The sequence below is a fragment of the Alosa pseudoharengus genome, unplaced genomic scaffold (assembly GCF_046254945.1).
Source record: "Alosa pseudoharengus isolate Yale_2024_CS ecotype anadromous, Long Island Sound unplaced genomic scaffold, YU_APseudo_1.1 YU_APseudo_1.1_scf_7, whole genome shotgun sequence".
Lineage (NCBI taxonomy): Eukaryota > Metazoa > Chordata > Actinopteri > Clupeiformes > Clupeidae > Alosa > Alosa pseudoharengus.
Window position 1 is genome coordinate 30,664,322 of NW_027468859.1, and position 23,071 is coordinate 30,687,392.

Genomic DNA, 23,071 nt, shown 5'->3' on the forward strand with positions numbered 1-23,071 from the left:
GTGTGTCTGTAGTGAGAAGCAGCATGGTCAAAGGGCCGTGAGAGTGTCTGCGAAAAGAAATATAGCACGGATTTGCGCTTCCGACAGCTCGATCCACAAGAGATTTAGATGGATAAGATGACGCACGATTTGTGAGCGTGCATGAGCTTTTGAGAGAACTTTGCAGTGTGCAACTAGCCCGTGATGAGATGAGATTCCATTGCTACCGCTGGAATCTCGCACCATTGATTGGCCTTTGCAGTCTGTCTTTGAATATGGGCCTCCACCACCACTGAGCTAAAAGTGTTCTTTAAACTTGAGTTTAAAAGTCACCACAACTTACCAGGTAGGTAGGCTATAGGGCAGGTTTGGGTTTGGGCGATAAGCTGCATGATGTGGCCACTGGCCAAAGTGTTATATTCCGAGGGGAACGCAGCTTCTTCGACTACATTAAGTTTGTAGCCCAATAGTTTAGGCACTGTTAGGCACTCTAGCAATTTCTTGTCATGTTGGAGCCTTTGAGAACCTTTGCATTCCTGCACACGCGCCGGCGACACTGGGGATATGACACCCGCAGTTTTGAAGAGACGCAATCGTCGCCCTCACTTTTGAGGGAGAAAAGCCTTACACGCTAAATAATAGCCTATATAGTTAGCCTATATAATAGCCTATATACCACCCTGATAGGATAATTGAATCTGGAGTACTTCCTGACTGTTTTAGTGACCACTCTATTGTGTCTTGCATATGGAAAATGAGACAAGATTACCACCTTAAATTATTAAAGTAAGACAATTGAAAAACTTTAATGATGAGCATTTCATTCAAGACCTATTGAATATTAAATGGGACAGGCTTAACTTAATTCCCGCTGTTGAGGATGCTTGGAATTATTTTCACACCGAGGTTCTCCAAGTTATTGATAAGTATGCTCCATGGAGGTCAGTAAGGGTAAAAGGAAGACATCTACCCTGGATTGGTGGTGAACTTACACTATTTAAACAAAGGGATAAGGCATGGGGTAAATATCGTTCGATTAAGGACCTTGTAGATTGGGAAACATAAACACTTAAGGAACATATGTATTACAAAAACAAGGAATCCTAAATCTGATCTGATCAAATCACTACAACGATACCAAGAAATTTTGCAGAAATCTTAATGAGTTATTTAACAAATCTAATCCAAGTGCTCCAGCTAAAATTAGATTTAAAAATGATACTCTTTCTGATCCACTTGCAATAGCTAAAGCTTTTAATCAGCATTTTGCTTCCATCTGCAAAACCCAGTATCCTAATTCCAACAACATCTTAAATATGGCTCAATACTCTTGTGATAGGCCTACCTCTTTTTCTTTTTCAACTATTAGTCCCGATGTACAGAGAGCTATCTGAACTGAAGACAGGCAGTGAGACTTAGATGGTCTGGAAACCAAGTTCATCAAGGTCGCCTCTGATATATTGACATATCCACTATCTGATTTATTTAACCAATCTTAAACCACTGGTGAGGTCCCATTAAGATGGAAATGTGCCAGGTTAACCCCAATCCATAAAGGAGGTGATCCATTTGACCTTAACATTAATTACAGACCCATTTCCATTATTAGTAGCGTGGCAAAAGTTTTCGAAAAGTTAATATTTAATCAATTATATAATTATATTAATGCGTCTTCTATTTTGTCTCAACATCAATCAGGTTTCAGACCTAAATTTTCCACCACAACTGCCTTATTGAAGTTCACCAATGATGTATCATCATCCCTCGATGATAATACGTCTACTGGAGCGATTTTTATAGATTTAACCAAAGCTTTTGACGTTGTTAATCACTACATGCTTTTAGATAAACTTCATGCTATTGGGCTCTCTAAACAAGCTCTTCTTTGGTTTAGCTCTTATTCACATTTTCGTCAACAGTGTGTCCTTTTTCAGGGTAGTCTATCCTCCTTTGCCATTATGGAAAAGGGTGTCCCTCAAGGATCTTCGTTAGGGCCTCTCCTATTTTCAGTCTTTATCAATGACCTTCCACATGCTTGCTCAGACTGTTCTATTCACTTATATGCTGATGACACAGTGATCTATAATTCTGACTCTAATATTTCTAAGATACAGAACACTCTTCAGACAGACTTTGATATTATTGGTTCCAATGTAATGACCTCCTGTTGAATAAAAAGAAATCATACTGTATGCTTTTCCCAACAAGATATACTGTTAAACAAACAAACTTGTTAATTAACTTTTTAGATGACACCGCTCTTGGCAGAGTTGAGGAATTCAAATACTTGGGCTTTTGGCTTGATTCTCAACTCTCCTATAAAACCCACATATTCATACTATATACTATCATACTATAAATCATACTATAAGAAAGTTGAATTGTAATATAAGGATGCTGTATCGTTTCAATAATTGTTTTACACAGCAGATCAGGTTGAGAATGAAGCAATTATTATTTCCAATTATAGACTATGCTGATGTAGTATATCACAACTCCACTGAGACCTGTCTTAAGCCTTTGACTGTTGTCTTTAATAGCATTTTGCAGATTTGTGTTGAAATGTTCATACAGGACGCATCACTGTGTCTTGTATGATTCACTGAATATTCTGTCAGCCAACGCCAGGAGACAGTTTCATTGGTTCCAGCTTATTTTTAAGTGCATACATCTTAGTTATCCACTCTACCTGCAACAACATTTAATACCTTACCAAACAAACTATAGTTTGAGGCACACCGAATATCTATCATTTACAGTACCACATATCTCCAAAGAAAGGGGCAAGCGTTCATTTAAATACAAGGCTCCCTTTGACTGGAATAGCCTGCCTGGGGCCTTAAGATCAATTACATCTTTGAGTCGCTTCAAGACATCTTTGTTCACATATCTGAAAGCAAGTAACCGTTGTAATTGTTTTTAATGCTTTTTTGTGTGTCTTTGATCTGTCTGATCTGTCAATATGCTCTGTTATAGATATGTGAGCGTACGTGTCTATATTTTCGTATATGTGTATGTATGTACTGTGCGCATGCATATATGTGTCTCTGTATGTATATATGTGGATATGTAGATGTATGCTTGTTGTATATATGTGTATATGTATGTATTATTAGGGAATGGGAGCTGTTGGGGGTGGGGGAAGGGGGCTGTATGTGAGTGAATGTGTATGTTGTACTGTACTGTCCTGTAGTATCTTGTCCTTGTACCTTTGTCTTTGTCCAGTCCTATCGAGGACCCTCTCGAAAATGAGATGCCACATCTCAAGAGGCATTCCTCTTTAAATAAATAAATAAATATAGGCTAAATAAAACTTCTAATTAACAGCACTACTAACCACAGCCAACTAGAGTGCACAATCTCACTTTCACTCTGCTAGTAGCCTAACAGTTGGATAACGGAAATGTTTAATCAGTTTGTCTAACAACCATCATAGCTACTTGCTTCTGTAGACCGTCTCCTGGTCATCCCGATGTTATCTATTATGTTTTAATAACCAACTCAACGAGCCTACTACTTATCAACTCGTTTTCACAAGATGAGTAACTCTAACACCACATTTAAGTTCTAAAACATTCATTGCAGACATAATTTACAAGACACAATTAATTTACTTGAGTTACCTTGGTACATAAATTCCTCATAGACAGTAAAGGCATCTCAGTATCGGATACAGTGTATCCTATTAATAGCATTCAGGGGGGTCCTAAGCAAGCTGGGAATTTAGATACTTCTTACTTGTACCTGTCACAGCTGTGATAAGTTCTTTGAAGCTCGGGTCACAACAAAGAAAATCCAAATGAATTCAGAAAAATAAGCATAACAATTTTTTCAGAGGGCAAACAATGTAAGTTGACATATACACCCCCAGCCATGTCCAATGCAATAGTCATCAAATCCCCTCATACTGTATGTCAGTTGGCATATTGCATGCATATATGGATATGCATATGTCAGATAGCATGACAGCATGGCTATAGCCTATTTTTAATGGGGAAATTATTTATTTTTATATTTTAATAATTCAATGTATTTAGACATGTTTAAAATGTTAAAATGCTAATAGTTGATTATAAGGGCAAAGTAAGTTGCAAATCGTTGTAATTGCCTGTTAAAAATATCTCCAGTGCCCCGGCATTCCAGAGCCATGAGAGGCATTAGTTGATATCAACCCAACTTTACTTTTAACAAGCTCTTTAAGCGATGTTACGCGGTTTCTAAGCTAAAACATTTTTTGTCACATACAGCATACATCACCTCATCATCCGCTAGCTGCATGTGCCCTAAATACACTGTAACAAAACATAATCTCTGTGGACACCCCTGACTTCAAAAATGGCAACTAACCACAAAAACATAACATACGATTCCAGCCAATAACCAACGAGATGCATGTTTAGGAGAGTTAAATTGCACCTGTCTGACTGGAAATCAGACAGGTGTTTGATTGCCAGCAAATGACAATGAGCATGAGTTGGTTGAGCTTTAGGGTAATTTCTTGCTACTGTAAATCTATAGCCTATACGCCTAATTTTTATAGTCTTTTATATCTTATATGCGTTACTCCTTCAGCAGTGTTGTAAGCTCTTTGTTGTATTTGTCTGGTATATAGCCAAAAATATAGGCAGCATATTGACCATAGAACCCTTTGTTAAAATGGCTGAAGTTCTCTGCTTCTGCCACAGACAACAGACTCAGTTGCATGACTGGTGAGAGAAAGTGGAATAGAACATGTCCAATATTCCAATATATGGTTTAATGTTCTGCATTCTCATTAATAGGTCACTTTGATACTAAGAGTATGATTCTATGTAATGACTGTATGATATCTGTACTGTCCCTGTGTATATCTCTGTGTGACTGTGTTGAGATAAGCAGGAATATTATGACTTTGCAGTGTTTCACTGTTCTGCATGGCTGCGTCAGTAGCTATCTGCTCCGGATTGCCAGGCTGCCACTAATCAGGGTCTGATTCAGTGTAGTCCACGTGAGATGGGATGACTAACGCCATCTCCCGTCAGCCTGGAAGGATACTTAAACTCTAACTATTTCCTTGTCTAGTTAGAGCAGCTGATGGATCTTTAGGTGAAGTCATGCTGTCTCTCCCTTGATGCGCATCATTGTGAATAAACTCTGTTCCTGATTTTTCATACTATTGGGTCTCTATTAAGTCTATGGTATCAAAATTACCATCACTGGCTCAGGTGATGAGCAAGAGGAGAAGGACGTTCTTTCTCTTTCCTTCACCTGGCATTGTTACGCTGCAGATAACAACAGAGCACTCTGATGACCAAGCCTTTGCTCCTGCCACCAAAACTAAGATGGCCGACCAATGTGGCATGTGCACTTTCTGCCCCTCAGAACGCGACATGGACGGTAAAATCCGCGTCTCCCTGGACAATGACTCCGTGTGGCAGGAGTTCCACAGCATGGGGACGGAGATGCTCCTGACGAGGGAGGGTTCCCGCATGATCCCCTTCTGCCGCTTCAGGCTGACCGGTCTGGCCCCCCCACCGACAGTACTTCCTCCTCATGGACTTCCAGCTCGTGAACAAGAGCAGGGCGCAGGGTGGACTGAGTGACACGCACAAGGTGGTCAGCCACATCTACACACATCCCTCGTCGCCCGCCACGGGCTTGAAGTGGATGCGAGTGCCGGTGACATTCAACATGGTGAAGCTGACCAGCGACCTGCTGAATGATCCCTCATCGTGATGCTGCAGTCAGACCAGCGGTACGTCCCTCGGCTGCACGTGGTGCCCTTTGACCCCAGCAGGGGTCAAAAGGTCGACCTTGACGACCCGGAGACGTGGATGTTCATGTTCCCGCAGACAGAGTTCTGTGCCGTCTCGTGCTACCAGAACCTCCAGCTCATCAACCTGAAGATCAAGCACAACCAGTTTGACCATGAAGAGATGCATTTAGGCACATACATGCAGTCACCACCAGGGACCGCCCATGAGTCCAGTGCCTCTCCATCACCTGATTTCAATCATGCCAAAAACAAGCGGTAAGGGGAGTCGCCACACTACACATAAGCACCACACCCAGGTGCTGAGGACCCAATATGGTAGTGGTATTATGAATCCTAGATATGGATTACCTATATTTCACTAAGACATAAAACATAAGAAATGGTCAGCATACCACGGTACAGAGGATTAGAACCAATTCTATGGAGAATAGCTTGTTTTGGTCACTGTGAGAGTAAATGTGCAGGTGAGGTTCAAGCCTTTAGGTTATAGTATAATTTAGTAGTCTAGTATGTCTAGTATAATTCGACAAAGAATCTGTTTTTGGTACAAAAATGTTTGAATTGCAATGACTAGCTCCTAAGCACAAGATATCCTTCAGCTAATTTTGGGCTACTGACAGTGCCCCAACTATGAAAGTAGTGTTTCAGGTATGGTAACGCATGTCTCTCTGTTGGCTTCCTCAGGGCTAAGAAGCCATATCTCCCCACTGCTGCTCAGTCAGGGCTCGAGGCATCTCGTGCTCAAGAAGAAGATGGATCCCTCAGAGCCGTCATCACCAGATGACTCCTCCGTAGTCACGGAAACACCATCTGGACCAGGGCAAGTGACTTGTAACATGGCTGTCTCCATTACCAGTAAGGTGATGACATAAATGGTCTCTCACATTAATAACATATGTTTACCTGTGTATGAGTTTAGATGGTTACCTGTGTATGTATTTAGATGTTTACCTGTGTATGAGTTTTTAGATTTTTACCTGTGTATGTGTTTAGATGTTTACCCGTGTATGAGTTTAGATGTTTACCTGTTTACCTGTGTATTTGTTTGGATGTCCCAAACACATAGTGTGCTTTGTAGTGAATGAGTGGATGTCCCAATCACAGGCCTGGTTAAAATGAGTGTAAATACTTTTGAGTAGCTAAATAAGCGAGGTGAGAGGTAACAAAAGGGAAGATAGGAAACATACAGAACAACTGAAGAAGATAAAGTGGCACAGTAAACAAAACAAAAAACGATCAAGTTGTTTAGTCCGCCAACATTCTGGGCATTCCTGTTGATGCCTTTTTTCCACACATGGAGCCCTACAACTTATAAGTATATATAAGTATATACTTTTTTGATCCCGTGAGGGAAATTTGGTCTCTGCATTTAACCCAATCGGTGAATTAGTGAAACACAAACAGCCTAACTTACACACACACACACACACACACACACACACACACACAAACGAGGTTGTGCTTTTTGTTTCTATTTCCCTGGTACTAGGCCAGAGGCGTTCTCTGCAGGAATCTCACAATACACACTTGCCCAGGAAGAGGCAGCCGCTTCCGTCACCTTCTTTCGTCTCCATCTAATTACCCCCTTCTCTTGCAGGTCCAGGAGGCAACTGGGGTAACAGAACCTGAGGAAGCCACTGAAGGTAGCACAAACCCTGGTTCTCTTTGTAACTACTTGAACGCAGTGTATCAGATTGTATATATTGTATATATTATATATTGTGTGTGTGTGCATGTGTGTAGAAGGTACAGAGGTCCAGCAGGAGAGTATTGTGCAGCTGCAGAAGGTGTTGCTGTTGCATCTGGGGTCTATCAAACACAGACAGGTCATCCATCCTGCTCTGCAACAGGGTAAGTCAACATCAGTTTTTTGTTTTTTTTTCTGTTCCCTCAGGTGGTGGAGAAATGGACAAAGATACACACACACACACACACACACACACACACACACACACACAGAGACAGACAGACTGACAGTCTCGTCTCAATGCTTGGGAGTGTACCCCAGGACGGCACTATTTAGTCGTTGCACTGCCATGGTTCTGTACAGCCACATCCTCAGCATTGCTCTCATGTTTGCACTTCACATCTAGTTCACGTCATTAAAGAAGCCCTATGCAAGTCTGGTTATTCCTTTGCTGTTTCTGGGTTTTTGCCTGATTTGGGCTGCCATTTTTCACGACATAGCTCCCCCTGCAGCTTCGGTAGCAAGTGACTGCTATGCTAAACCCCCACTAGCTAGCGAGCTAGCCATCAATAAACCAAGCTAAACACATAGGGCTCACAATAAAACGGTTGAGCAAACACATTGTTCAAGAGACTATCAAATCACATTACAAAAACCTTAGGGTAGGCTACTTACAATTTCAACAGCAACAAAGCCAAGTTGGAGTCCGTTTTGCAGTCTTCTTAGAAACTACAATCTAACTACTTTTTCGAGTATTTCCGCCGAGTTACATCCGGATGTGTTCGGACCGCGACCAGAAAGTTGCATATTCGTTTTTTCCACGGAGAAGCACTAAGGGGAGACGAAGCACCCACCAAACGACCCAAAAAGTGTTGTAGAACCATCAGAACGACTCTTAACCTGCATAATTAAGGTCATTTTTGCTAAAATTGTTGCATAGGGCCTCTTTAAATTAGCTAAATTATTTTGCCAAGTAATTGAATTAGCTTCAGGTCTTGTATGGTGTACTTTGCCTGTTGCATCCAGGAATGAAATATCAACTTTATTTTGAGGGGCCACATTTGGGTCCACATGCCAATTGCATCCCACATCTCTCTTCTACTCATTTTCTGTCATTCACGTCACTGTCCTGTCAAATTTTAAAGACATAAAGTCCCCCCCAATATATATATAAAACGTTATTTTGGACCCACAGAGCTTCGCCAACTTTTTATTTCATGATGAGTAAAACTGTTTGAAACAGACACAACACCAATACAACTGCAGTCAAATGTCATGACTGTTGTATTAGAGTGTGGTGTTCTCTTAAAGGGAAACTTGGCATGATTTCCCCCTCTGCTGGAGAAATTGTGCATTATGCTATTTCAAACTGTGGAAAAAGGTAACGATAAAGCACATGGATTTGTTTACAAGCTAGCAAAACGGTTAGCATAAGTTCGGCAAACAATGTGGATGTTAAAAGGTAAGAAACACGATTTAAAACGAGTTTCTTGTTTCTCACTTCTCTTTCCAGGACGGTAGTCTCAATGTTGCAAGGTTGGTTTTCCGCCTGGGGACGCTAGGGGCAACGGGAAAAGTCACCATTTTCACCGGAACAGGTCATTTAACCATCCAAATGATTTCTAAATGGGTTTATTACGTTGAAATAGTTGCCAACACTATGGAAGTTTTGCTCTCGGGGTCCCCCTACAGTCGGGAAACAGTATTGTCTTCTAGTACTGTCGTAAAATCTGTCACGGTTACACCCATAGACAGTAAAAGAAGTGGACGAACAGACTCCGTCGTTTTCAATGGGAGGGCACTGAGTCAAATAGAACGATTTTTCAGTTGGTCCCCCCAGTACTGCGCAGACTCGCACTTAACTTCGTGACGTTAGCCATCAAACTAAATCATATGATAGATAGGCTATACAGAAATTCTTCTCACAATTCCTTTGCCATCAAAGTTAAACATTTATTTAAGTATTATTATTAATATCATCCTCACAAGTGATATCAAGTCGTGTTAATGTTGAAACTACCACACATGATCATCTTCAAAAACAGTCATGGTAAAACAAACGAAAAAGTTATAGCCTAGCACTGCTACCTAGCACTAGAAGCTAATCTTCTTAACACTTTTCTGACCTACGGTCAATCCATCGAAAACCTCTAAAATGATTATCGTTAGTGCCGTTTTTCATTAGGTTTACTTGCCTCTATCCAATGCTTTACCTTAACATACAAATGTATTGTAGGCTACATAGCTTTGTTCATGAGTTTCCGTGCTGGCTGGACTAAGCTTCTTATCCAAACAATACGGTTATCTCCCTACGGTGCGTTAACTTCCCTACAACCGGACTCGCTATACTTCTTACGGGAACCTCAACGTTACATACGAGGTAGCTGAGCCTGTTTTGCCTTCTATTGTTTATGTAGATAATACAGAAGCTACAATGTCGGCACAGGATATATGCTATATGAGGTTATGGCATTTAAAAAAAATCCTAAAATGAATGGGCTTCTATGGGGTTAGCAGAGAAGTGGTCCCTCCAGCCTCCATTGATTCTTCTACTTCCGGGAATTCGCCTGCCCCCTTGGGTTACACCAGGGAATACACATGCATTTGTTGACAAGCCGATACCCTGCCTGCGTTGCGTGTGAAATGTCTTCATCCCAGGTAGCCTACAGTGCCATATATTTCAGCATGTCATACAAGTATAATTTTGTGTGTTTTATTTTTTTCAAACGCCAAAAGATCGCGTAGCTCACGTTTACGAGCCAGCGTCATTACTAGCCTATTGGCTACTGTTTTACAGAATGGATATGCTAATTCAATTAAATGTTTGTGTGGTAGGTAATAGCCATATCATCAATAGGCTATTATATCAAGCTACCATAGATGAATCTGCAAAGTTGAAAAATCGCCTGAGGCAAGACACTTTCACCAGAAAAATAAATGGGCTTTTTTCTGACTTTTTTTTGTCCTAAAAAAAGGGGCTTCGTAAAACACTACTCCAACATTAGGCTGTAGGCTGCTAGTGAGCGGAGCGGATGGAATTTTGGTGGAGCGCGGAGCGCTTTTTAATTTAGAGGCCGGAGCGGGCGCTCTGGTCTGCTCCAATTTCGCTCGGATACCACTCACTCCACCCAAAATTTATTTCTTCCTAATAAAACCAAGACCTCATAAGCTCATTGATGAGGATGGAGTTTGTTAAATATTTTAGAAAAAAAAAATTCATAAGGCATACACGTGTACTATTGCTACAAAAAAAAATAGATACGAACAACGTAGAGCAAGAGCAGCCATGTGGTGAAACAGTTTCAGTCGGTAAAGATTGCTATTGTAATCTAAGAAGACACATGTCAAGAAAACACGAGAGTGTGCTACGGGAACACACGCAGAACAAAGAAAAACGTGAGCAATTTGAATGTGCTTCATATTAAGTACAAGGCTAAAGTAAATACAGGCTAATTGTAAAAAATAAAATAAATTAGTTTTGCCATTCAAAGTAGGCCTAATACGGTTTTTGTCGCTGTTCATGAAATTATATTAATGATTATAATATTTTATAATTCATAATTATAATATTGTAATATTTCATAGAGAAAGAAGCGCAGCAGCAACAACAACAGGAAAAAAGTGAGGCATTTAAAAGTATCTTCACTGCAGCCAGAGCCCCAACTATATCTAGAACGAGAAAGAAGGAACTACACAGCCTTTTTTAAAATGATCTACATGGATTATGAACCGCTGAGTACAGGAGAACGAGACACGATGCGACTCTTTGCCAGCGTGGCCCAGCCAGGCTACACACCCCCCTGCTACAACACTCTGCGGGACACCCTCCTGCCGCATGCTCTTGGGGAGATGGAAGCAAAGCTGCGAGACCTACTGCAAAATGGTGAATGGTTTGTTCTGTCAGCGGACATTTGGACCAATAGAAGAGGGCACAGCTTCTTCGGCATCGTGGCCAGTTTTATTGATGGGACGTTCCGGGGACACACGGTTTTATTGGGCTGTGACCACATACAAGGGAACCACACCGCTGATCGCATTTACCAAAGGTACGAAAGAGTCCTGCAATATTGGAATGTGGAGCGGCAGGTAATGAGGGTCGTCACCGACAGTGCCAGTAACATGGTGAAGGCATTTAACCTCATCCCTGTCACTGAAGAGGAGGCTGAGAGCGAGATGGAGGCCATGGGGGCCAGCAGCAGCAGCGCTGACCAAGACCAGGAGGAGGATATACCACCTGCGCTCTCGGTTGAAGAGGTAACGGCCAACTTTAAGACAATGATAAACCAGTACTTCACCGTGTCCAACATAGGCCTACATCTGAGGTGTCCGATTCCCATGCTGCAGCTGGCAATCAAAGATGCTGTTAACGAGCACAGCAGCATTTCTAGGCTGCTCCTGAAAGTCGGTCAGCTGGTGAGAAGTGTGTGCAAGAGCACATTGAACGCTGAGGTAACAGACCGATTAGGTGTCCGGCCCACAACTGCCTGCATCACTAGATGGAGCAGCCAGTTGCACATGATTGATTCGGTCCTCCGACCATTTCAGAAAGATCCATTGTGGCAAAACAAACTCAAAACGAATGCTACTCATCTCACTCTTAATGAAGTAAGGCAGCTGACGCACCTTGGCGCAACATGTCAACTCGGTACGAGAGCTATTACACAGCCAAGCATCTCGTTTTAGCATCAGTATTAGACCCCAGATTCAAGACTGAATGGATAATCTGAGATGAGTCTATGTGCAACAAGGTTGGGAGATCCGGGACCTCCTCATTGAGGAAATCATGGGAATTAGCCCTTCCAGCAGGACACCCGACACCGCGGGCCCATCCGACAGTGATTCTGAACCAAAATCTCGACTGTTTGGCTCATATTACAGCGAGCAGCTGCACACGCCTACTGACGCCAAAGGTGAGGTAGAGAAATATCTTTCATCCTTGAGGCAGAACCCGGACGCAGAGGTAATCTCGTTTTGGAAAGAGAATGCCGTGTTTTTACCCTGCCTGGCCAAAGTAGCTTGCAGAGTGTTCAGCATCCCAAGTGGCTCTGCAAGTGCTGAGAGGGTGTTCTCTGCTGCTGGCCTACTGGCCAGAAATCACCGGACTAGTCTGAAGCCTGAGACCTTGGCCAGAATTGTTTTCTTGAAAGTGAATGCAAAAAAACTAATGTAGGCCTGCCTGTCTAATTCATTTTTTATTTAGCCTATTATTAGTTAAGATAATAGTTAGGTCTAGCCTATGGCCTACAGACGCATTTCATTTTTAAAGTGCACTCTTTGATGCTTAGCCTGCCTTATTCCTTTATTTTATTGCTTAATTCTTATTTGAATTTATTAGTATGACCGAAATTGCAGGCGCATTTAATTTTTGAAATAGGCTACATGAAGGCAGTTCAATAGGCCACATTTCTGATCGGCTAATTATGGCCGCATAGTTATGGTTTACCCTTTTCCGGCCTTTGATTTTATCACTCTCCCTTTCTCTTCTTAGTTTCCTCCGACAAAACCTATGCCTTCTTCGGTTTCGTTACTGCTTCGGCCATGACAACAACATACATGCATGACAGCTGGCAAACAAACGCTTCTCTCACGTCCGAATTTGAGGAAATAAGGGTGGGGGGGAGTGAGGTATGCCGTAGAGCAGTCGAATTTTGTAGTTCTTTTTGTGCTCGGGTTACTACCCGCACCCAGAAGTTCCGTAGTGCCAGTAAAAGTGATACAGACCCTGTCAGGCTATGGCATACATGTCATTCAACCTATTGTAAGTCGATGTACCATCACAAGGGTCTTGGAAATATATTATGAAGGTTGAAAAACTCCATAGTGTTGCTTTAAAGCTGCAGTAGGCAAGTCTGACAGATTGAGGGGACTTTTGAATGTTTACAACTCTCATGCCCACTACCACCGAGCATCCCCTCATCAAGTTTGTGCTCGTCAGTGCGTATCGTCAGTGGTCTAAAAACCAGCTGATTTCTGTTCCATGTCGGAGCATAGTGTTGGTTTCAGTGAATATGATCAAAAAAATCTTGCCTACTACAGCTTTAAGTTACATAGCTGCCAACTCTCACGCATTGGGCGTGAGACACACGCATTTGATTAGTTTCACACACTCACACGCCACACCCCCGATTTCTCACGCTGAAGTGTCAACCCGGTTGGTCAGATGCCTGAAAAATGAGTTTAGCTATAGATCTACCTGTTGAGCCACGGTTATGCTTTCAGAGACGGTGAGAAGGTTCAAGAGCACCCCCTGTCTGTGGAATTTTCTAAATTTTCTCTCATTTGCGATGCTACTTCAGAAGCCGTCCCAGGCGCATTCCCCCGGCTTCAGTTATGCTTTGAGTATTATTGAGTATTTTTCACGCTGAAGTGTCAACCTGGTAGGTCAAATAGCCTACCTTGCAGATGAGGTTCAACTAAACTAAACCTATACATATGATATCATACATCAGGTGAACGTGCGGAATCTAAGCTTTCCAATGATATTAGCGCCAAGTTGCTGTGATAAATGGTTCGCGAGAAAATTCACATTGAACCGACGTGCAATTTAGGCTAATCATATTTGCATTTTGCACACAGTGCACACCCATTACTCTCGGTTTAATATTTCACTAACCCTTCACACAACACGTGGCAAACCCAATATCAAAATAAACAGCAAACCGTACCGAATATGAGGATATAAAGCATGCCTATGTGCAATAAGTGGTTCCTGCGTAATCCGGTTTTGAAATTGCAACACATTTCTACATAGCCTCATTGGAGGCGAAATTATAATGTATTCTATTTGTCAGTAGGCCTACTGTACATACATTTTTGTAAATTGCTCAGCCATAGATTATCCCACTATCATGGTTCTTATATTGTCAGGTTCCAGCCAATCCCATTAGAGACAAATGAATATATTTATATTGGCATGCTTCCTAGTGACATTAATGCAAAAATATGAAGAAAATCAAATAACGAGACACAAATATTGATATAAAGCCTGACATAAGCCATATGCAAACATTCACATCATGCAGATATGGGTACATCCTGAAAAAGGAATAGCATGTAGGCTATAGGCTATGACCATTACAATGACCAATATATTATCTTAAATAAACTAGCTGAATAACACAGGTGACCACTTCTGCATAATTTCATGGAGTGCTGAAATGTACACACATTTTTGAACATTTCTGAACTGTGAAATGTAGCATATGTTTTTGTGGTTGTGAACTTATTGCAATATCACCATAACTATAACACCTGTGTATGCATGGTTATAATTCTGAAGTGCAAAATAGCTTAGGCTACAGCACAAGTATTTCCATAAAAATAAGCAAGTCTGACCTCTGAATTTATTTTGAAAGTGCACCTGATTGATGCATTTAAAAGTTAAAATATACAAACATTTCTTAAATTCTTACAAAACACCCACCCACTTTTTAAAGTTGTTAGTTTGGACACCCCCACTTTTGCCGTGCGAAATACCAGTGCTGTTTTTAGCATCTGTTTAGTGCTTCATTGTAATTTTCATTGGATTCTCCCATTTGCGCGCAAATCGCTCAAACATTGTTTTTTTTGTTACACGCATTCTTCCATTTCTCTTCTGTCACACACACAATGACAAGCGCCAAATCCCACGCAGTGTTGAAGAGATCAGTCATCCCCCTGACTTTTGATAAGGTAAAAAGCCTTATAGGTATGCCAAATAAATAATAACCTATAGGTTTACGCTAGGCTATGTAAAACTCTCCATTAACAGCATCACGTCACTAACCACAGCGACTGCACAATCTCGTATTCACTCTGTTGGATATCTAAAGCCAGTTTGTCTACTTAGATACTGTAAGTGTAAATCCTCAAATTATGGCCGGGGTCTTAAGACAAAGTACAGGCCTTTAGGGGCAGGATTCGAGACAGCCCTTTATTTCTTATGCAAGTTTTAGTTTGAGACATGCGTTTTTTGGAGCGGCATACTTTCCATGCGTTCATTAAAGGTCCGCGGTGCTATAATGGAAACCTTATTGCGTAGCCAAGTAGCCTATATATTGAGTTATTTTTAAATTATGCATGATTTACTTTTTATTAATTTAGTAGGCTGGCTTTATTTTGTTATATAGAAGTATCTAAATAACCTGTTAAAATGTACCAGAATTCAGGAAATTGCATCTAGTCCAAAAAAATGTTTCTGGGGGAGGACCCCCATACCCCCTGCTAAAATGTCCCACCCACTTTCAGAATGCCTCCGACGCCCATGGTCCTAGTAGTAGGCTAGATCCCTTAGATAGCAATGTTAATTTAACTCTGGGACCCTGGTCCCAGGGATGGATTACTGCACGGGCCTTCCGGGCCCAGACCCAGGGGCCCAAGGTGTCAGGGGGCCCTGAAGCCCAAGCCTTTGCATGGAATCATTGACTCAATATCAACACATCAGGATGTAGGCTATGAATCTGATTGAATTTAGTATTGGCCATCTCCAAAATGCACCAGAGTACAGGAAATCACATCAAACAAATTAAAAAAATTCTGGGGGACGACCCCCAACCCCTCCTTCCACATATGCGACAATTAGTGGGGAGCCCTTAATACATGTGGGCCCAGGGGCCCGAAAGTTTATAATCCGTCCATGCCTGGTCCCTACACTTGAGAACCACTGATGTATATATTTTTTTACTGTACGGTATAATGCTGAATGAGCCAAACAAAAATTACCGCAGCAAAATTTTGGTTGGCCCCACCAAATCTCACTCCAAGGTTTTTTGAAAAGTTGGCAGCCCTGAAGTTATGATGCTGACATTCTCTCCCTCCAGTTGGCCTGAAGCTGAATCTGGTGGATCCTGAAGTGGCCATAGATCTGCAGTACCTGGGCGTGGCCCTGCCGATGCCTCCCTTCCCACAATCCTGTGCAGGTGAGAACATTCTTAAAGCCCTGCTGCTGATTTCTTGTTTGGGAGAATTTTGACAAAAAAATCAGTATTTGAAATAATAATAGGCTTACCTTTATTGGCCATTATAGAGACATTGTTTTACAAGTTGTGCCTGAACCGCTGGGTGAGTGAGTCTGAGAGAAAGTGGAATAGCTAGTGGAATAGGTAGTGGAATCACTAGCCCCCTTCAGACCGTTGAGCCAAAGCCGAGCTAACCAGGCCGTGCCGGGGCTAATTGCTTTCACACCTTCAGGTGCGGGTGCTAAATGGTCGGTTATTGGTGCTACTGGCCCCTGATTTCTCGCCCACCCTAAACGTTGGACCACTTGGTGCTAGATCGGGGCCAGGGGTGGTGTCAAGGTGAAGGCGGGGTCAACCCGTTGTTGTGTGTGGAGTCGAGAAACATGATTGAATGGCTATGAAAGTACAGCAGTATTTGCTAGCACGCCGAATTTGGAGATAGCAGATGTTTGCCTGTCAGTAGGTTAACTCTGGTCAGAGGTCGCCATGTAGCACAGTAAAAAGTGAACTTATGAGTTTCACTAAATTATTCCTGACAGTGTGTTTAATGCTATCGATAGTGTGGAATAGTCTACTTTAAAGAACTATCGTAAAAGCCAATTTCAGGCCTTTCGTTCGGAAATTCTAAAATAAAGATGTTTTTTTTAAATATTTCAAAATAACATTTGATAATTTAATCTTCAATTTTCCAGTAGCCATAGATGTGTAGATTTGAACAAGGCCTGGTTTGGTTCTTAGCAGGAGCATCTACTGCCTTCAAAATCCTATTTTCTTTACTGTGCGGTCGGAGTTTAGTGCTGGGCTGGTGGGTGCCCAATCATGCGGCACATCGTCATGAAATCAAAAATCTACTGGAGCTCCAAGCGGATTTGTACACACAGCCTTACAACACTGTTTACAGCTCTTTGAGTCACAGTAAAATGTAATTTATGGTACATAGCTCATTTAGATACATGTATGTTGTGTGTGCTTGGGGTCTCAGGGTTATGAGGTTTTTAGACCTGGGCCCCAAAATACCCTAGCCTGACCTGGCTCGACGGTCTGAAGTCGGCTAGTGAAACATCCGCCAGGTTCAGCTGGTCAGGCTGTTCCAGCAAAGGTCTTCCATCTACTAGAGTTGATCACACACATTCACCTATGAATATTAAAAATATTTAAAAGAAAATTGCTTAGAAAATGGTTGGCTGCCTTGTATAAATCTTATCGTATGATTTGGTTTCTGTTTGTGTATTTAGTTGTGGGTGCCTTGTATAAATGTCATTGTATAATTTGGTTTGTGTATTTAGTTGTGGGTGCCTTGTTTAAATGTCATTGTGTGTTTCTGTTTTGTTGCAGTTGATGCTCTGAGTGCTCCTCAGCTTGTCCACGTCCCTATTGGTTCTCCTGATAGAGCTGCTCCTCCTGCCCCCGCGACCCTTGACCTCACCGTTCCGGCGACCCCTGCCCCAAGGTCGTTCTGCTGCCAGTGAGCAAGGTCACTCAGAAGGACGCCCTCTACTGCCAACGCGATGGGCAGCTGTTCCAAGTGTTCCGAGTGCAGAATGTCATGTCCAGCAGCAATCAGAAAGACATCACGTACGTCCAACCCAACGGTCAGAAGGTCGTCCTGGTGCCCTTGACGACGCACCAGGCCAAGCTCATACCTGCCCCTACGTCTGCACTCACCACATCTCCTGTTCCAGGTATGGTTACTGGGGTTACCTTTAACAATCATCGCCATAGTTACTGTTGCCACAGACCCTTAAAGTGTTAACTTATGGGGAGCATTAACATTTATGTTTAAGTTTATTTATTTAAAATGGTCAATGTACTGTTATTAGCATCGTCAATTAAGTGAGCCATGTAAATATGCCAGATTTAAACATCTGCAGTCTATGGCATGTTAATGTTAGAAAAGAAAAAAGGGAAACAGAAATGACACACAGGCATATTTGAGAAGCAAAAGCACTGACACAATAATGTTAGTATCCTGCTGTTTGATTGTGTGTGTGTGTGTGTGTGTGTGTGTGTGTGTGTGTGTTTTGAACAGGCACTCAAGAGTAGCCTCCCTATACCCGGAGGAGAAGTTGGAGTGGATGATCAGGACCAAGCTGGGGAAGACAAGCCGACGGCAGCAGTTTAAGATCCATCAGAACTCTGCCCAGGTGCAGCTCATGCCCATGGAGTGTGATTGGCGCAGCTCATGCCCATGGAGTGCGATTGGCTCTCTGCAGACTATCCTGATGACCGCTCCAAATCACTGACAAAGAATGCTGAGCATGCAAACAAGACACACAGTGGATCAAACCGCAAACAAGGCAGGCCAGCCAAGCAGGCCAAAGTCCATAGCCACCTGCCCTAAGCCAAGAACGCCTCTTAGGCCACCGAACCCATGTCAGGGCTCCACCCCAAGCATCGTCAGCTGCAGAGACACACACACACACACACACACACACAGAGGGAAGAGCAGGGCACAACGGAGATGAGAACACACACACACACACAGAGGGAAGAGCAGGTGATGGTGATGAGCACACACACACATACAGACAGACAGACGGAAGAGGAGGAGACAGCGGAATGCACTCACACACATAGAGAGGGGATGGACACACACACACACACACACACAAAGAAGGAAAAAGAGAAGGGGTGGAGATGAGTGGACGCACTACAGGTCCCCATATTGGGGGCTTCCTTGTTACGGTTACCAGTCCTGTACCTACTGACAAAAGTGTATATGTAAGTGCCTTCAGGGATGGTCATGATACAGGTCTTTTCTTTAGACACCAGACTTATTGTACATTAGTTGTAGATTGTATTGTAAACCAGAGACATTTTTATCACACCTTCTTTTATCGTAAATGTCATGAGTGTGCTCTGTTGAATAAAACTAACCTTGGAAAGAGTCTAGTCAAGTTTATTTCTATAGCGCATTTCATAGACAGGGGTCATTCAATGTGCTTTACATAAACAAAACCAAACAATAATAACAAATAAAAGCATAAAAGGGCAATATAGTCAAAGAATACTGTAGTTCAAAAGGTAAAGATCATAATAAAAAGAAAACATAAAACACACAAGGTAAAATCATTTTAAAACTAGATGTACCGCAGAGCGGTACAAAATATGACCGCCGGCCAGTCCAGCACATTTTTTCCACAAAAATAAGTCACGCTGAAAGGCATATATGATTCTGTCTCACTGAATTGCATTATGCATACTCAATTCTCAGTGGTATCTGCTAGACAACAAGTAACAAAACATGATTAGTTCATAGATTTCACATGCAAAATACATTTTATACAACCCCACTTCGGGAAAAAAATATTAAAAACTTGATCTACCAAAAAACGTTGATGTAATCGCTTCCTGCCAGGACTTTTACGGGCTTTTCCCAAATCACGGAAGTAATGTCGACGCAGCGGTATAGTAGCAGATAGTAGCATCCATCAGGCAAGTGTTATTTAAATAAACTGGTGTATTTACAAACTTTTCAATGCCTCGTTTTATGAGTAAAGAACATAGTTGTAGTGCTACTACTGTAGAAGTTTCGTACCATTCAGGGTATTATTAGTGGGGTAATTTACGAGATAAAAGTTGGTACCATTATGTGGTACTCATTAGTTTCTGACAGCGCTACTCGACCAGGGTTCGACCAAGAGAAAACAGGTTCTGGGAGGGTGTTTGGCTCGGGGTCATGGTGCAAAGGACCCTAGGGTGAAATTACTCCGAACCATCGCTTTAACATATATGTTCATATATTGCCATGTATAACCAGGCCTGCATAGTGCTTCTTTAACAGGTCAGTGCTTTCACACTGCCTCTGTGAGACGTGTGGCTCGAGCCACACTACAACCGCTAGTCATCTAGAAAATTGAAGTGGCACCAATTTTTCATGAAAGAGGGCAAGAGATTGGGGAGCGGTCCTGTGAACATATCCAATAAAAGACACAGACACAGCTCCTCTGCTGCCCATTAGTGCCCGTGGTGGGAATGCACTCACACAGCGGCACTGCAGACACACACATTGTTGCTTTTAAAGAAATTCTGTTATGCTCATGCTCCAAAATATTGAAATTCCAGAAATCAGTCAAGCCACATACTGTACCAACAATGAAAGGGTCTAACTGACCTCTCAACCATTTTTAACGAGTGCAGCAAGATATTGGATATGCCTTATCTGTAGCCAGTCTGTGGACTTTGCAGTCATTTGTTGGGTCAGAAGCATCAGTCAGTTCAACAAACTGATTCAAAAGCTTCATACCTGGGGGAAGGGGGGGCCAATAGGGGCTGCATCCATACTATGCATGAATCAAATGGAACTTACCCATTAGAACTTGATGGCGAGTCAAGGTACAGCTCACCAAGCTGATTTGCATCTGAATTACAACTGGGCCATGCTCATTTTGGACCTTCTCCTGAATGTTTTACTGTAACAGTTATAAGTCCGGTGCAGGGTTATCTTACAGTTAAGAATAAAAAAAGGATGCATTTAAGAACTTTCTTTTAGGAATCTCTCATACATTTTTCCTTAGAAATAAGCATAATTAATTAACCACATGGATCTCAATAAAAATGTCAAGTTTTTGCCTGAAATTGCACTGTGCCTATTTACAAGGGCATTGTTCCCACCTCTTTTGGGGCCTACCATCAAATGTTGGACCTCTATAGAAAGCTGAGAACCTGTTTTCGTAGGAAACAGTATAACCAGTAAACAAAATAACCATAATGAAGATGGCTACAGGAAGTTATTTAGACCAAAACAGACATTAGTGTACATAAATAATTGCACGAAAAAATTAAATGTGTAAGTAAATAAATGCATACACAAATTTTGGTCATGAATAAAGAAGATTAAATTGTATTTTTTTAGAGTTAGTAACCTAATAATAAATTAGATTTCATTTTATGTAGTGTTGACTGTTTACCCTGGAAATTGCACTTGTGCTCTGTCTCAAACGCTGTACCAAAATTAAAAAGTACATCTTCTTCAGGGTGAGGGTGGCATTTCAGCCAAGAGTCTCTTCTGCCCTGTGAGTGTAGATAGGCAATTAATGGTGCAGTAGGCTTTTCTCAAAGAACCTGACACAAAAACACACACAATACAAAGCACTGAAACCTGCCCTGTGTGAACCTGCCCTGTGTGAGGTTCCTGCAGGTTAAGCTATATGCAGGCATGCCCACCGAGAAGGGGCCATCAGATGTGTGAATCCTGCTGGAAATCCTCCCCACAATCCTTTGCACATTTGCATTCCAAAAGCTCCTGTAGCTGATTGGCTGGGTTTGAATTCAGGAAGCTGTGAATGGTTCGGACAGGGGCATGTGGAGGGAGATCACTGATTGAACTCATTTTCATGGTGCACTGTGGAGTAGTTTTGAAGTATACTGCTATACAATTCAACAACAGTGTAATGCTGTGGTTGGTTTCTTTGTAGCTTATTTATATACATCTTCACTTGCACTATCTGTGCACTGAAAGGACTGGATTTCACTTGCAAAACAGAACTGATGTCAGGATTTACAAAACCATCAGAACTGCTGATGTCAGTGAAGAAGGAGATAAAAGAAGAAGAGTTTGATGATTTTCTACAAGAGTATCTTTTCAGAGCACAGACAGCAGACAAGAAACCTGAACATGAGCATAAGAGTGAACTATCCACACCATCAACATTCACCTGCAAAGAGGGACAGGACCCACCAATGGAAAGTGAAGAGCAAGAAGAATCTGATTTAAGAGGACTTCATGATGACTCTTTTCCTACAAGTAAGTTGCTGTATACTCTGTGAATTGTTTGAACAAAACCAAATTCAACTGTAATGTGTTCTTTATTTATTTACATGATCTGAATAAAAAATGCTTATAAAGGCGCTCTAAGCTATGCTGGGTAACGTCACTTCTGTTGACGTTCAAACAAAACAGAAAGCTAGCTCACTACTTCCTCCCCCTCCCTCCCATGCAATTGAAACTCTCCTAAACGCGCATCTCGTTGATGATTTGCTGGAACAGTTTGTTATGTTTTTATGGGCAAGGTTTGCCCAAGTTGTTTTGTGGCTGTTTTTGGAGCCTGGGTTGTCCTCAGAGATCGCATTTTTTTTTTACAGTGTATTCAGAACACAGGCAGCTAGCGGATGGTGAGGTGACGTTTGCTGTAAGTGACAAAAAATGTTTTAGCCTAAAAAACATCGCTAAGAGCACCTTAAAAAAAAGCACACGATCTGCAGTGTGTTACGTTCAAGAGAAAAATAATGAGAAATCGAACTCTTTAAAGTGAGAAATGTCTGTGTGCCTGAGTGTACATTAAAGGAGAAGTTCGATGTGATATTGACCTAAAGTGTGTTGAAACATGATACCGAGTGTGAACTTTTGTCTCATAGCTCATCTCGGCTTGTCCCCTGCACTCCAAAATCTGATGCTAGTTAGCCGATGCTACCAACAGGTTTTCAAAGGGGGTGCCTCGGGCATCGGCCTAGCCATGCAAATAAATCACTGTTTTACACCATTTACGAGGCTCAAAGTAGCTCCACACTTCATTGGTAGACTTCCGAGGGCCCTGACATTTAAAACGAGACATTGATAACTTTGAAAAAGCACTGGTAGTTCATTTACAAGATGATTTATACAGACAGTACCTTCAGGAAGTTTACCGTTTGCTGCCATCTTGAATTTAGTCACGATAAGTCGAGCGACGAGTATGAATGAACAGGTATGATAAAGGATCAGATTCCAAAAAT

At 41.9% G+C, this 23,071-nt stretch overlaps 1 protein-coding gene across 2 annotated transcripts; it reads left to right on the forward strand.

The window, feature by feature from the left end:
• Positions 1-54: 54 nt before the first annotated feature.
• LOC143109464 (uncharacterized) lies at positions 55-19,195 on the forward strand. 2 transcript variants are annotated; one of them, XM_076272208.1, is made up of 8 exons: positions 55-325; positions 5,341-5,989; positions 6,419-6,594; positions 7,332-7,377; positions 7,478-7,585; positions 16,220-16,318; positions 17,693-18,039; positions 18,387-19,195. In XM_076272208.1, the coding sequence occupies exons 2-7, from the start codon at positions 5,938-5,940 to the stop codon at positions 17,824-17,826; spliced, it is 615 nt and encodes a 204-aa protein (XP_076128323.1). In that variant the 5' UTR covers positions 55-325; positions 5,341-5,937; the 3' UTR covers positions 17,827-18,039; positions 18,387-19,195. The 2 variants fall into 2 exon arrangements, with proteins under 2 accessions (XP_076128323.1, XP_076128324.1); XM_076272209.1 differs by lacking the exon at positions 55-325 and having other exon boundaries at positions 5,206-5,989.
• The last annotated feature ends 3,876 nt before the right edge of the window (positions 19,196-23,071 follow it).

Coding starts and splice junctions, on each gene's coding strand:
- LOC143109464 (XM_076272208.1), top strand. CDS start 5,938: ATGAGTCCAGTGCCTCTCCATCACCTGATTTCAATCATGCCAAAAACA. Junction 6,595..7,331: donor CTGTCTCCATTACCAGTAAG/GTGATGACATAA, acceptor CTTCTCTTGCAG/GTCCAGGAGGCAACTGGGGT. Junction 7,378..7,477: donor ACCTGAGGAAGCCACTGAAG/GTAGCACAAACC, acceptor GCATGTGTGTAG/AAGGTACAGAGGTCCAGCAG.